General features: G+C 61.5%; 1 protein-coding gene across 1 annotated transcript in view; it reads left to right on the top strand.

The window, feature by feature from the left end:
* The window catches only part of SPEG (striated muscle enriched protein kinase), a 31,035-nt gene extending 19,007 nt beyond the window's left edge, over positions 1-12,028 (top strand). The window contains 26 exon segments of the mRNA XM_050339600.1: positions 69-241; positions 1,030-1,142; positions 1,350-1,518; positions 1,602-1,695; positions 2,001-2,201; positions 2,350-2,410; positions 2,612-2,689; positions 2,884-3,056; positions 3,160-3,186; positions 3,429-3,581; positions 3,800-3,842; positions 3,936-4,004; positions 4,145-6,398; positions 6,523-6,675; positions 6,749-6,865; positions 6,944-6,960; positions 6,962-7,112; positions 7,392-7,514; positions 7,708-7,872; positions 8,046-8,616; positions 8,618-8,731; positions 8,822-9,061; positions 9,134-9,357; positions 9,896-9,971; positions 10,229-10,378; positions 10,683-12,028. Coding sequence (XP_050195557.1) covers positions 69-241; positions 1,030-1,142; positions 1,350-1,518; positions 1,602-1,695; positions 2,001-2,201; positions 2,350-2,410; positions 2,612-2,689; positions 2,884-3,056; positions 3,160-3,186; positions 3,429-3,581; positions 3,800-3,842; positions 3,936-4,004; positions 4,145-6,398; positions 6,523-6,675; positions 6,749-6,865; positions 6,944-6,960; positions 6,962-7,112; positions 7,392-7,514; positions 7,708-7,872; positions 8,046-8,616; positions 8,618-8,731; positions 8,822-9,061; positions 9,134-9,357; positions 9,896-9,971; positions 10,229-10,378; positions 10,683-10,890 — 5,917 coding nt within the window. The 3' untranslated portion in view covers positions 10,891-12,028.
* The last annotated feature ends 744 nt before the right edge of the window (positions 12,029-12,772 follow it).

The raw sequence follows: 12,772 nt of genomic DNA, 5'->3' as shown, positions 1-12,772 counted from the left end.
GGGATCAGTGGGCTAGTGCGTCTGGGGCTGCCTGTGGAGCTGTGATGTGGCATCTGGTGTGCCCGCAGGGGTGGGCAGGTGCTGGGGGAGCTGGAAGGCACATGCGAAGTGACAATGCCAGATGACGACCAGCACTGCCTGCGGCTGCTGCGTGTGGGCCGAGGGGCTGCAGGGCTGCTGACCTGCGAGGTGAGCAACCGTCACGGCACTGCCCACTGCACCCTCCGCCTCTGCCTTGCAGGTAGGTGTCCCCACACTGAGGGGCTGCGTCCCTCCACCCTACAGTGCATCACCCTACAGTACTCCAATCCCATATACCATGGAGGGGGGGACATTGCCCTGCAGGGTGGTGCCAGTCCACAGTGCCACATGCCCATATGCCATCAGGGCACTGCCCCATAGCATGATACTAGTCCTCAGTGCTCCACACTCACATGGGGATGCCACTCTATAGGGTGGCGATGACACGTGGGGTTGAGAAATCATAAACCATGCATTGATACTGCTGCCTAATGTCCCTTACCTACATCTGACCTGGGCAGAAGTGTCCCATGTGCCCCATGATCATGTGCATGGGGAGGCAGTGCCCCATGGTGTCCCTCAGCCATGTGCCATTGGTAGCATTGCTGCAGGGTGTCCTATCCCTGTATATAGTTGGGAGGCACTGCCTCTAGGGCCAAGAGCCATAGAGGACCCCTCCAGAATGTCCCACAGAGTTGTGATTGGTGGCCCTTCCCCATGGTACCCCATATCCACGTGTTACGGGAGATGCAGTATCACAGTGCCCCATGCCTCACAGTGCCCCACAGCAATGGGCAACTGCCCCATGATGCTGCAGGCACATGCCATTGGTGGCCTGCCCCTTGATGTCCCACTCCCATCTGCACTGGGGTGGCACTGCCCCATGTTGCTCCATGCCCCTACACCACGAGCTGGCACTTCCTTGCAGTGCCTCACAGCCATACACCCCCCTCCAGTGGTAGGGGAGTGACACTGTCTAGTGGTGCCCCATGCCCTGTCTCTTGGCAGAGGCACCACGTTTTGAGACCATCATGGAGGACATCGATGTCCAAGAAGGGGAGACACCGCGCTTCGCTGTGGTGGTGGAGGGGAAACCGTTGCCGGACATCATGTGGTACAAGGTGGGCTGGGAGCCCCCAACCACTTCCTGACCCACAGACCCACTGAACCCACGTTTCACTGCCTCACCTGGGTTGCTGCACTGGGACTTAGGGGTTGTGTTCAACCCTGGTGATACAGGGTGTGCCCCATCCCTAACTATGGGGAAAGGGTTGTGGGAGTTGGTCAGGGATGGGACAGGATGCCCACAACACCCCTGCTGCCCTCAGGATGGGGATCTGCTGGAGGAAAGCAGCCACCTGAGCTTCGTATATGAGGACAATGAGTGCTCGCTGGTGGTGCTGGGTGCTGCCGAACCTGACAACGGTGTCTACACCTGCACAGCCAAGAACCTGGCTGGGGAGGTCTCCTGCAAGGCAGAGCTGGTGGTGCGGGCAGGTATGACTGACTGGTCCCCCAGCCCTTGAAGATAGAGCCTGGGTGCCTGGCTTGCCCCATGCCAGCGCCTTTCCTTCCCCCAGCCCAGCCCAGTACTGATGCTGCCATGGAGGAGGATGCACTGCACAAGGCACGACGCCTGACTGACTACTATGATGTGCATGAGGAGATTGGGAGGTACGTGTCCGCTGGCACGATGGGGCACCCCAGACACCACAGGGACAGGAATTGAGCTCCATAGTAAACCAGATCCTGGTGTGCTGGGACTGCTCTCAGGTGTCAGTGGATGCTGCAGGGCCAGCTTAGGGTGGGGAGCTGGTGTGGCCAGAAAAAAGCCAGGCTAGGAGTCTCTCCACGGATGGTCATGGAGAGCTGTGGGCAGCTCCCTGCAGAGTGAGTGCCTGCACCAGCTGCTCAGGGAAGGGATGGTCTCCTGCTCACCCAGCTTCTTATCTTCCCGTGTTCCTACTGCTGCACTGCAGGGGGGCTTTCTCCTATCTGCGGAGGGTGACAGAGAAGAGCAGCCGGCTGGACTTTGCCGCCAAGTTCATCCCTGGGAGGACCAAGGCCAAGCAGTCAGCACGGCGGGAGCTACACATTCTCTCACAGCTGGACCATGAGCGCATTGTCTTCTTCCATGATGCCTTTGAGAAGAAGAATGCAGTCATCATAGTCATGGAACTGTATCCTGCAGGCACTGCCCCAGGAGTGCACTGCACAGGGGATTAGGGGAGGCTTTTGGGGGGAATGGGTGGGCAGAGTGGGTGAAGAGGAGCTGGGTGCAGGGCACAATTGAGCATGGAATTTCTGTGCTCCTTGACTGGGGCCCAGTTGTGCTGAGGAAGAGTTGCTGGACAGGATGGTGAGGAAGCCCTCGGTGTGTGAGTCGGAGGTGAGTAAATGCTGTGGGAGCAAAGTAATGGGGAAGGGAGGAGTCCTGAGGACACTGGGGTTTGTTCCAGCCTTAGAGATGTGCAATGCTCATTATATCAGGCTACTAAGGGGGTTACAGCCCACACCCTCCTCTGCACAGGGCCAGTATGGGGCTGACCCATGTTCAGAGTGCCCACCCTCCCCAATCCTTCTCTTGCAGGTTCGGTCCTACATGCGGCAGGTCCTGGAAGGGATCTGTTACCTGCACCAGCACAGTGTCCTGCACCTGGACATCAAAGTGAGTGCAGGCCTTTACAGACCCCTCCTGCCCCGTGCCCTGAGGGAAGGGCTCCTGGTGTGCTGTCAGGGGCTTGGTCCTGCTGACAGGGAACATTCCTGTATACAGTTGGGAGGCACTGCCCCCAGTGCCAGAGCACTGGGGAAAGCCCCTGCATCCTGCCAAGCTCCACTCTGCTCTGTATTGTTCTGTAGCCAGAAAACCTCCTGATGGCAGATTTGAGCAGTGAGCAGGTCCGGATCTGCGACTTTGGCAATGCACAGGAGCTGACACCTGAGGAGCCACAGTACTGCAAGTATGGCACCCCCGAGTTCGTGGGCCCTGAGATCGTCAACCAGACCCCTGTCTCCAGTGTCACTGACATCTGGTAAGGGTGGCCTTGGGGTGGCTGGTAGGCTCCCTGCTATGTCAGCAGGGACTGCACCCTATAGGGCTCATGATGTGCAGTAACTGTGGTCTCCTCTCTGCAGGCCTGTGGGGGTCATTGCATACCTCTGGTAAGTACCGTGGTGGGCCTTCATGGGAGGGACACCCTTCCCATACCCTCACCAGTTCCAGAGCTGAGGATGTGATCATGCACATGAGTCCTTGCAGACTCAGCCTCCTCCCCAGCTGCTCCTGTCTCTGCCCTCCCATTGGCAGCAGGGCTGGGGTGTGAGGTCCTGTCCTCAGTCTCCTGTACTTCTCACGCTGTTTCCCATGTCCCCACGGCCCAATGACAGTGTTTCCTCCTCGGCAGCCTGACGGGGATCTCCCCCTTTGTGGGAGAGAATGACAAGACAACGCTGATGAACATCCGCAACTACAATGTGGCTTTTGAGGAGAGGATGTTCCAGGGGCTCACCCGGGAAGCCAAGGGCTTCGTCATCAAAGTGCTGGTCAACGACAGGCTGTGAGTGCTGAAGGGTCCTCTTTCCAAATCCCCTGCCCCTCCAGCATGAGCCTTGTGCTCAAGGGAAGGTGGGGATCCCTGCACATTGGGATGCCCAAGGGCAAGCTGGCTGCACAGCCCTGCCTGGACGCAGTGCAGGCAACCAGACCCTCTTTGCCCTTACCCTGGCCAAAGTCCCCCAGCCTGGGTGGTTCTCACCCAGTGGTCTTGGTTCACAGGAGACCCAATGCAGAGCAGACCCTGGAGCATCCCTGGTTTAAGGTGAGTTTGGGCAGGGACTAGCGCCAAGCGGCCACTGGGTTCCCTGAGCCTGCTGCAGGCTCCATGGGTCACTGCTGTCCCCTCACCCCACAGACGCTGGCCAAGGGGAAGGTCATCAGCACCGACCACCTCAAGCTCTTCCTCTCCCGTCGGAAATGGCAGGTGAAGGCAGGGGCTGGGGAGCAAGGGAGCGGGTAGGGCTGTGTGCTGGGCAAAATGGGGTGATGTGCACCGGCAGGATGATGCCATGCCATGCCATGCCATGCACCTGGGCTTGATCCAGCCCTCTCTGCCGGCTGCAGCGCTCACAGATCAGCTACAAGTGCAACATGGTGCTGCGGCCGATCCCAGAGCTGCTGGAGGACACGTCCAATCACCTCTCCATCGCTGTGCCCCGGCACCTCAAGGAGTCACCAGCACTGTCATCCTCATCAGACTCGGATGACCTGGATGAGCTGCCCTTCATCCCCATGCCACACCAGGTGGAGTTCTCTGGCTCCCGCATGTCACTCAATGAGATACCCACGGATGATGAGGCCGTTGGGCCAGCCGAGGGGCTGCAGCCGGAGGGGGAGGTCTCCGCCATGGAGTGGCAGAGCCAGGGCACAGGGAAGCCTGGAGTGTTTCTGGGAAAGCGGCCAAGGGGTGCTGGGCCACGGCGACCGTGTGCAGAGGCGGAGGCACCTGGCTCCTCTGATGAAGAAGCACCTGAAGCACAGAAGAGGCCGGAGTACCCTCGCAAAGCCATGAGGAAGGGTTCCAGTCTGGAGTCCCCAGGGAGTGCCCGTCGGGGAGAGCTGAAGAGGGGCGGATCCGCTGACAGTGCCCTGCTGCTCCAGCAGTCCCCTGGGACTGAGGAAGGGGCTGGAGTGGTACGGGATTCCCGCCGGACCCTGGCCAAGGCAGCCTCCATGGAGCTGCCGAGGCGGAAGGTGACCTGGGGGGAGGATGATCACGCCCAGCGCCTAGAGCTGATGCGCCAGCGGCTGCTGCGGGGCAGCTCTGGGGACAGCAAGGTCAGCGGCCTGCGAGGTCCCCTCCTGGAGACCCTGGGGGTTGGCCCTGACAAAAAAGTCCCACGGCCAGGCCGGTTGGAGGCACCAGCAGTGCCACGGCTGGTGCGGGCAGCCTCCAGTGAGGCCACCTCACCACGCCTCCTCCCCTCTGAGGGCCGGCTGCAGAAGAGCAGCTCCTTCAGCCACGGGGATGCCGAGCCTGTTGTCCGGCACCGACGCTCTGGCGCACCCTTGGAGATCCCAGTGGCCTGCCTAGAGGCCCAGCGGCTCAAGGAGTCCCCCTCACTCTCGGCCCTCTCTGATGCTCGTCCCACAGTGACATCAGACACCCCAAGCCCATCAACACCCCCTGCAGCAGAGACCACTGTCCCCCAGGCTCCCCCTGCCAAGGCTGGCTCCGGAAGGAGACGCATCCCTGAGGAACACAGCCAGCCTGGGGCCAGCATGGCTGCTACCACCACGGGGAAGAAGGCCATGGCCAGGGAGCAGGAGAGGTCACCCACAAAGGCTGTTGGACCCAGTGGAGAGGGGGCTGCCAGGACAGCAGCGCCCATCCCACCACAGCTGCCCGCCCCTGGCCCCCAAACCCACATAAAGTCTTCCTATGCCAAGATGATGCAAGCCATGGGAGCCACGCAAGTTGGGGAACCGGCCACTGAGGAGCCCCCACCAACCACCGAGGAGGCACCACCAACCACCAAGGAGCCCCCATCAACCATCAAGGAGCCCCCATCAACCATCAAGGAGCCCCCATCAACCATCAAGGAGACCCCACCAGCCAGCCCTGCAAAGCCACCTACACCAGCACCGGCACTGAGGAGGGAGGTGAAGCCCACCGGCTCCTCCAGCTCCCTGGTCATCCAGGACATCGACTCGGAGGAGGTCTTTGAGGCCAAGTTCAAGAGGGGCCGGGAATCATCCCTCACCCGGGGTCTGAAGCTTCTCACCCGCTCCCGCTCTGAGGACCGGCACCTGGCCAGCCCCCCAGTCTCTGATGAGGGCATCTACCGTCCCACGCCAGCTGGTGTGCCCCTGGAGCTGCGGAGGGACCGGCCTATCGGGCTGGCAGCCAAGTCCAAGTCAGTGCAGGACCTGCATGAGGTGGAGAAGGATAGGGGCTTCTTCCGGAGGATGTCTGTGCTCCTCAAGCGGACCCCACCTGCTGAAAGGAAGAAGAGCCTGGGGGAGGATGGAGGCAGTGAGACCCCATCCGGTGGGCGCCGCTTCTCCTGGAGCATGGCCATGGCCAGCTCCAAGGAGCGGAGAGACTCCGAGAGCCTCAAGTCAGAGCCGGGGGGTGGTGGGGAGAGTGAGTCCCCGGCGGTAGCTGTGCGGAGGAAGATCAGTGCCACAGTGGAGCGGGTCTCCGCGCGGCTGCGCAGCGTGTCAGATGAGCGGCCAGAGGGCGAGGGGCCCCGGGAGCTCCGTCGAACCAGCTCCGAGGGTGAGAGCTTGAGACCAGGTCCCCCCCCAGCACCCGCACCCTCCTCTGAGTCCCTGCGCTCTGAGGGCAGCACGGGCTCCTCTGCCTCTGCCAAAGGTGAGCGATGAGGGGGGATCCTACGGGAGGCTCCTGCTGGGGACCCATGGCCCAGTCGCTGTGGGCATGGCAGTCATGGCTGCCATGGCTTGGCCCCTCTCTCAGCTGCCCTGGGTGCCCACAGGTGGGGGTGACAGCCAGAAGAGGTCCCGTTGGGAGCGGTGGGGGCTCTCCCGGGGCAAGAAGGAGAAGATGGCCTCACAGCCCAGCATCCCCTCCAGCCTTCTGCAGGAGGAGGCACTTGCCGCTGGCCGGCCACACACACCCAGTGAATCAGGTAGGTGAAGCCTCAGGATGGGATGGTGGGTGCCTATCCCTGTCCCAGCCTAACCCACCACTCTGCTTTCCAGATTTCCCCCCCATTTTCCACATCAAACTGAAGGACCAGGTGCTGCTGGAGGGCGAGGCACTGACCCTCTGCTGCCTGCCTGCTGGCAGCCCGACCCCCCGGATCCTGTGGATGAAAGGTGGGGGCTGCATACGTTGTCTCAGTGGGTGGGCTCTAGAGGGGCACTGTATCATCTCACTCCTCTGCTCCCCCACAGACAAGAAGTCTCTGCAGACCAGACAGTGCACTGAACGTTGTCTCCTGCAAGGACGGACGGCAGATGCTCACCATCACCAAGGTCTCCAGGAAGGACGCAGGGCTGTATGAGTGTGCAGCCGCCAACATACTGGGCACGGCCATCAGCTCCTGCACACTGGCTGTGGCACGTAAGGAGGCTGGGGGGACCTTGGGAGACAGAGGTGCTGCCCCATGGGGAAAGAGTAGAAGCCAGGCACACACCCCAGGGCTGGGGACCAATTGGAGCAGGTCACTTAAGTTCTGCTCTCTGCATCTGCACCAGACTGGGGCTTTTTGAGAGGGGACAGGTTGGTTTTACATGAGCACTTCCAGCATCTCTGAGCCCATGTGCTGTCTGTCCTCACATCACAGCAGCTTCTGCCCTGCCTTGGCCAGGCACCCAGCCCACCCTGTCTGTCCCCTTGCAGGTCTCCCTGGGCGGCCAGGCACTCCAGAGATCCCCCAGAAGTACAAGAACACGGTGCTGGTGCTGTGGAAGCCCGCAGAGAGCAAAGCCCCCTGCACCTACACGCTGGAGCGCAGGCTGGATGGTACGTGGCACACACTGCCTCTTGTCCCCTAGGAGCCACAGCCAGGAAGATGGGCTCACGGGGACACCTAGACAGGACAAAAGTGCCCAATGTCTTGGCTGTCCCCTGTGGCTTGATGTCGTCAAGGATGGGGGACTGTGGGCTGCCTCTGTCCCTGATTTGTCCTGGCCTCATCTTATTCCTTCTCTGGCAGGGGAGCATGAGTGGAAGATTGTCAGCACGGGCATCGTGGACTGCTACTTCAATGTGACAGACCTGCCCCCTGGGAGCACTGCCAGATTTCGGGTGGCCTGTGTCAACAAGGCTGGGCAGGGACCCTACAGCACCCCCTCAGCAAAAGTGCATCTCGAGGTGGCAGGTGAGTGAACCTTGTCTCATGGGGTACAGGGCAGCTGTGGGGCCTCTGGGATGCTTTGGGCGTCCTTGATTCCCAGTGCATCTTCCTCCTCAGTGCTTTGGAAAATTAGGTGCCTCTTACAACCCACTCCTGGCTTACCCCCACCTGGCTCATACCTTCCTTTGCTCCCTCAGATGCCCGAGTTGCTCCAGCCAAGGATGTTGCTGTCCCTGTCCCCGTCCCCGTCCCTGAGAAGGTGGCTTCCAGCCGGTCAACCCAGACACCGGTGGAGCAGCTGGAGCCACTGACAGCAGGGGTCCCCCCAACCACACCACCACGCAAGCACAAGGGAGCGGTACAGAAGACAGCTGGCGATGCACAGGCGGGTGTCCCCCCAGGGATCCCCCAGTCCCCTGCTCCCCATGAGGAGGGTCATCCGCCAGACCCCGAACTTCCACCTAACATCACTGTCTATGTTCCCCCCGAGCTGACGTTCACCCCTCCTCGGACTGTTGCTTCTCCCCACACAGACACCTCCACACAGGGGTCTGATGCACCCCCCACGGACACTTCCCCCCCATCCCAGGCTCTGTCACCTTCCAAGTCCCCCCCTGCTTCCCCAGTGTCAAGCACCCCCAGTCCAGCCCCTACACCGTCTCCCACCCCCAACACTGCACCTGCACGGAAGATGCCTGCCTACATGGTCACCTCCTTTGTCTCCATGCCCCCCACATCACCCCCTGTGCCAGAGCCCACCACCACCACCCCCATCCTCCAAGGAGCCCCCAGCTGAGAGTGGGGTCCCAGGGGCAAAAGATGGCACGGCGCTGCGGCAGGGTGTCCCCCAGAAGCCATACACTTTCTTGGATGAGAAGGCAAGGTGAGTAGCCATGGGATACGATGCTCTGTCAGGGATGTTCTGCCCCCAGCGCTCCATGCCAGAGATGCTGAGTGCTGCCTTATGCTGCAGAGGCCGTTTCGGGGTGATTCGTCTGTGCAAGGAGAATGCCACAGGGAAGCACTTCATGGCCAAGATTGTGCCCTATGAGGCAGAGAGGAAGCAGAGCGTGCTGCAGGAGTACGAAATCCTCAAGGCACTGCACCACGAGCGCATCATGGCCCTGCACGAGGCGTACATCACCCCCCGCTACCTGGTGCTCATCTGTGAGAACTGTGCCGGCAAGGAGATCCTCTACAGCATTGTGGACAGGTACAGGTGGGCACAGGCCTGCTGGGGACAGTTGCTAGTACAGGACTGTCCACTGATGCCACTTGCCCCCAGGTTTCGCTACTCGGAGGATGACGTGGTGAGCTACATAGTGCAGCTCCTGCAGGGCCTCGAGTACCTGCATGGCCGCCGCATCGTGCACCTCGACATCAAGCCAGACAACATCATCCTCTCAAGCACAAATGCCCTCAAGATCATTGATTTTGGCAGTGCCCAGACATACAATCCCCTTGTGCTGCGGCAGCTGGGGCGACGTGCTGGCACCCTGGAGTACATGTGTGAGTGGGGCACCTCAGGGGCACCCTGGGGCACATGTGTGAGGGGTGCAGTGGCATAGGGGTGGGGATGAGGAGAGGGAAGGAACTTGAGCATGCTTATTCCGAAAGATGTGAATGGATGCCCATGCACTGGGGATATTGAGAATTGGGAGGAACTGTGTTTTTGGGGGAGCTGGGGTTGGGGGGGGGTGTCTGTGAGAGCCGCTGGGGTCAGTGGAAGAGTTTGGGAGCTGTGGGGCAGTTGGGATCCCTTTGGAGGTGCTGGGCTCTGTCAGGGTATTGGGATGTCAGGGTAGCGTAGGTGTCAGGGAGGGGTGCTGGAGGGTGCAGTAGTGGGGTGCTGTGGCTGCTGTGGGTGTTGGGCATACTGTGTGGGGGTGCTGTGGATGCTGGGGATGTGGTGACTTCTGTAGGTGCTGAGAATACTGGGGATGCTGTGGGTGCTGGGGCTACTGCAGGTTCTGGAGGTGCTGGGAGTGGTGTGGATGCTGGTGCTGGTGTCTCAGCATGTATGACAGATCTGCTTTCCTGCCCACAGCGCCAGAGGTGGTGAAGGGGGACCCGGTGGGCTCTGCAGCAGATGTCTGGGGCGTTGGTGTCCTCACTTACATCATGTAAGAGAAGGGGCCGGGGGATGAGCACCTTGAAGTGTAGTCAGCCCCACTCAGGGCTTGGTGCCATGGGGGACACCAAGCTGATTGTGGGATGAGGGATGCTGTAGCCCAGCACACCCTTCACAGCTGGACATGGGGATGGAGACACCCTGGGTAGCTGTGGCTGTTCCAAACCAGGGAAGGGGGAGGGAGGGTTATGTGCAAGGGGCCTTCCCGCTGCTGTCCCCCAGCCCATGCCACCCCCTCCACCATTACAGGCTCAGCGGGCGGTCACCATTTTTCGAACTGGATCCCATCGAGACGGAGAACCGCATACTGGCAGGGCGCTTTGATGCCTTCAGGCTGTACCCAAATGTCTCACAGACTGCTGCCCTCTTCATCCGCAAGGTCCTCACTGTCCACCCCTGGTGAGTGCCTGGCCCAGCCAGGGAGGACATGTGGCCCCAGACTGTGCCTGTGACCAAGCTAGCTCCCTGCCACACGGGACCCCTCCAGACATCCTCAGTGGGACCCTGGGGCCCATCCCTGCTTCTGGAGAGGTCTGGGATCTCCTGAGCCCAGGGCCCTGGAGTCCCTCCCTGCTCTTGGCAGTGGATGTCTGTCCCTGCTGGGATCCCTGAGCCTTGCAGGACAAGGGTGGTGGTTGGGTTTAGGGGGTGGAGCGTCAGTGGGCAAATTGCAGTTCCTGACGCAGAGCTGGCTCTGCCCCAGGAGCCGCCCCACGGTGAAGGACTGCTTTGCCAATGCCTGGCTTCAGGATGCCTATCTGATGAAGCTGCGCCGCCAGACCCTGACCTTCACCACCAACCGTCTCAAGGAATTTTTGGTGGATCACCAGCGGCGCCGTGGTGAGGCCGTCACCAAGCACAAGGTCTTACTCCGCTCCTACCAGGGCGGACAGCCACCAGGGCCACAGTAGCTGGTGCCTCGGCCATGGCCATGAGGGCCGAGGAGCCAGAGGAACATTCCATGGGCCGCAGTACAGGGCGGCTGAGGAGGAGCCAGGACGCGCCAGGATGAGTCCATGGACCTCATGTGCTGCTGCCAGGGACAATGGCGGCCAGCATCATTTTGGCAGTGCCAATGGAGAGGAGGTGCTGCCCCAGCCAGACCAGCAGGGGGGTCCGGCAGTGGGCGGCTGGTGGGGAAGTCTTGCTGCAAGGAACAGAGAATGTGGCAGAGGGTCAGAAGAATGGGATGCAGACAGTGGGGAAAGGGAAGCCCCAGGTGGGAGGGGGAGAGCTGCCAGCATGTCAGCCAGCTCTGGCTGCGCAGGCCCCATCAGCCGTGTGCCTTACACCGCAGCCTTCAGCTGCCTCCAAGCCACGGCGTGCGGGTCCCTGTGCTCCGCCCAGTTTGCACACCAGCACCCAAGGACTGAGGTTGCTCCAGTGGTTTCTGCAGAGAAGGGCCTGCTCACACCTCCCTGCCAACCGGCACAGCCCCAGTCCTTATGGCTGGGAGCAGAAACTATGAGGCCCCCACCTTCTACTTCTCCCAGCCCTGGTCCTGGTGAGTGAGTTTGGGGCCCCAGGACCAATGCCGGTGCCTTCCTTGGGGCTGTCAGCTGTGCCCCATGCCAGGGCGGGGGACTGGCAGGCTCCCCCTCTTCGCAGGGGGGCACCCAGGTGCCACGCACACCTCCTGCGTCTGCTCAGGCCCATGCTGCTCGTGCTCTGCCCACCCAGCTCTGGACCTTGCCCTGTACCCCACTGCCAGCCTGCCCACCTGTCCCCAGACTCTTCACCCTTCCCATCTTATCCCGAGGTGCCTTGCCAAGCCCTGTGTCCCCTCCCCACTCCTCCCCAGCTGGTGGCACGATGCTCCAGCATGGCCTGGGTGCCCTGAGCAGGTGGACGGGGCAGTGGTTGGGTACTCCCCTTCCAGATGCTGCTGTAGTGATAGGCCTTTATTTATTGACTTTGGGGAGAAGATATCTGCCCATTCCCATCCCCATCCCTGTTCCCTTGTCTCTGCCGGGCTCTGGAGTTGCCAATGTCCCCGTGGTTTGGAGCAAGTAATGTGCCAGAGCAGCAATAAAGACCTTGAGCAGCTCCTCCAGTCTCAGTGCCTTGCTGGGGGCAACTGTGGGAGTCGGAAGTGCAGATCCTGGTACCTCAGGAGGGCAGGGTTCTGAGGTCAGGAAGGCTTCCAGGTGGGGCTGGGCTAGGAATGGTATTCAAAACCTGGTGAAGAAGGCAGGGAAGCTGCAAAGTACTGGGATGAGCGCAGGGGAGCTGATTCACATAGCCCTCACGTCATGGAGCGAAAATATGGGGTGTCAGAGGGCCCAACATGGCTGGGACTGCGAGACAGCAGGGCTGGGCTCCTGCTGGGGACACAGTGGGTGCTGGTGAGGGATCCGATGCCTGGCTATAAATACCCACTGCCCATATGAGGCCGGGCCGTGCTGGCAGGGGCTGCTCTGGTTACAGCCCGCCGGCCCCCCCGGCTGCCCCTCGCTGCACCCACCGTCCCCTCGGTGCTGTGTCTGCCGCTGTGGGCGCGGGCACACGGTACAGCCTCGTGCCTGCAGGCTGTCACACGCTCCCCCGACACGCACACGAGCTCACACGCCTGTCCGCGTCGCACACTCGTGTGCCCAAAGGCGTGTCAGAGCCCGTGGTGTCCCCGCATCGCACACGGACGCTCTGGGGCACACGCACGGGCACAGCAGCTCCCTCGCACCCTCACGCTGCCCTGCGCAGACCAACACACGGAGCCGCTCCCCGCACACCCGCAGCGCCCCGCACACACCCGTACGGGCAGCGCCGCTCCCGCACACCCGCAGGACCCCGAGC

This window comes from Myiozetetes cayanensis, unplaced genomic scaffold (assembly GCF_022539395.1).
Source record: "Myiozetetes cayanensis isolate MyiCay16 unplaced genomic scaffold, myiCay2020 scf9, whole genome shotgun sequence".
NCBI classification, from domain to species: Eukaryota; Metazoa; Chordata; class Aves; order Passeriformes; family Tyrannidae; genus Myiozetetes; species Myiozetetes cayanensis.
This window is presented reverse-complemented; position numbering and strand designations above follow the sequence as displayed.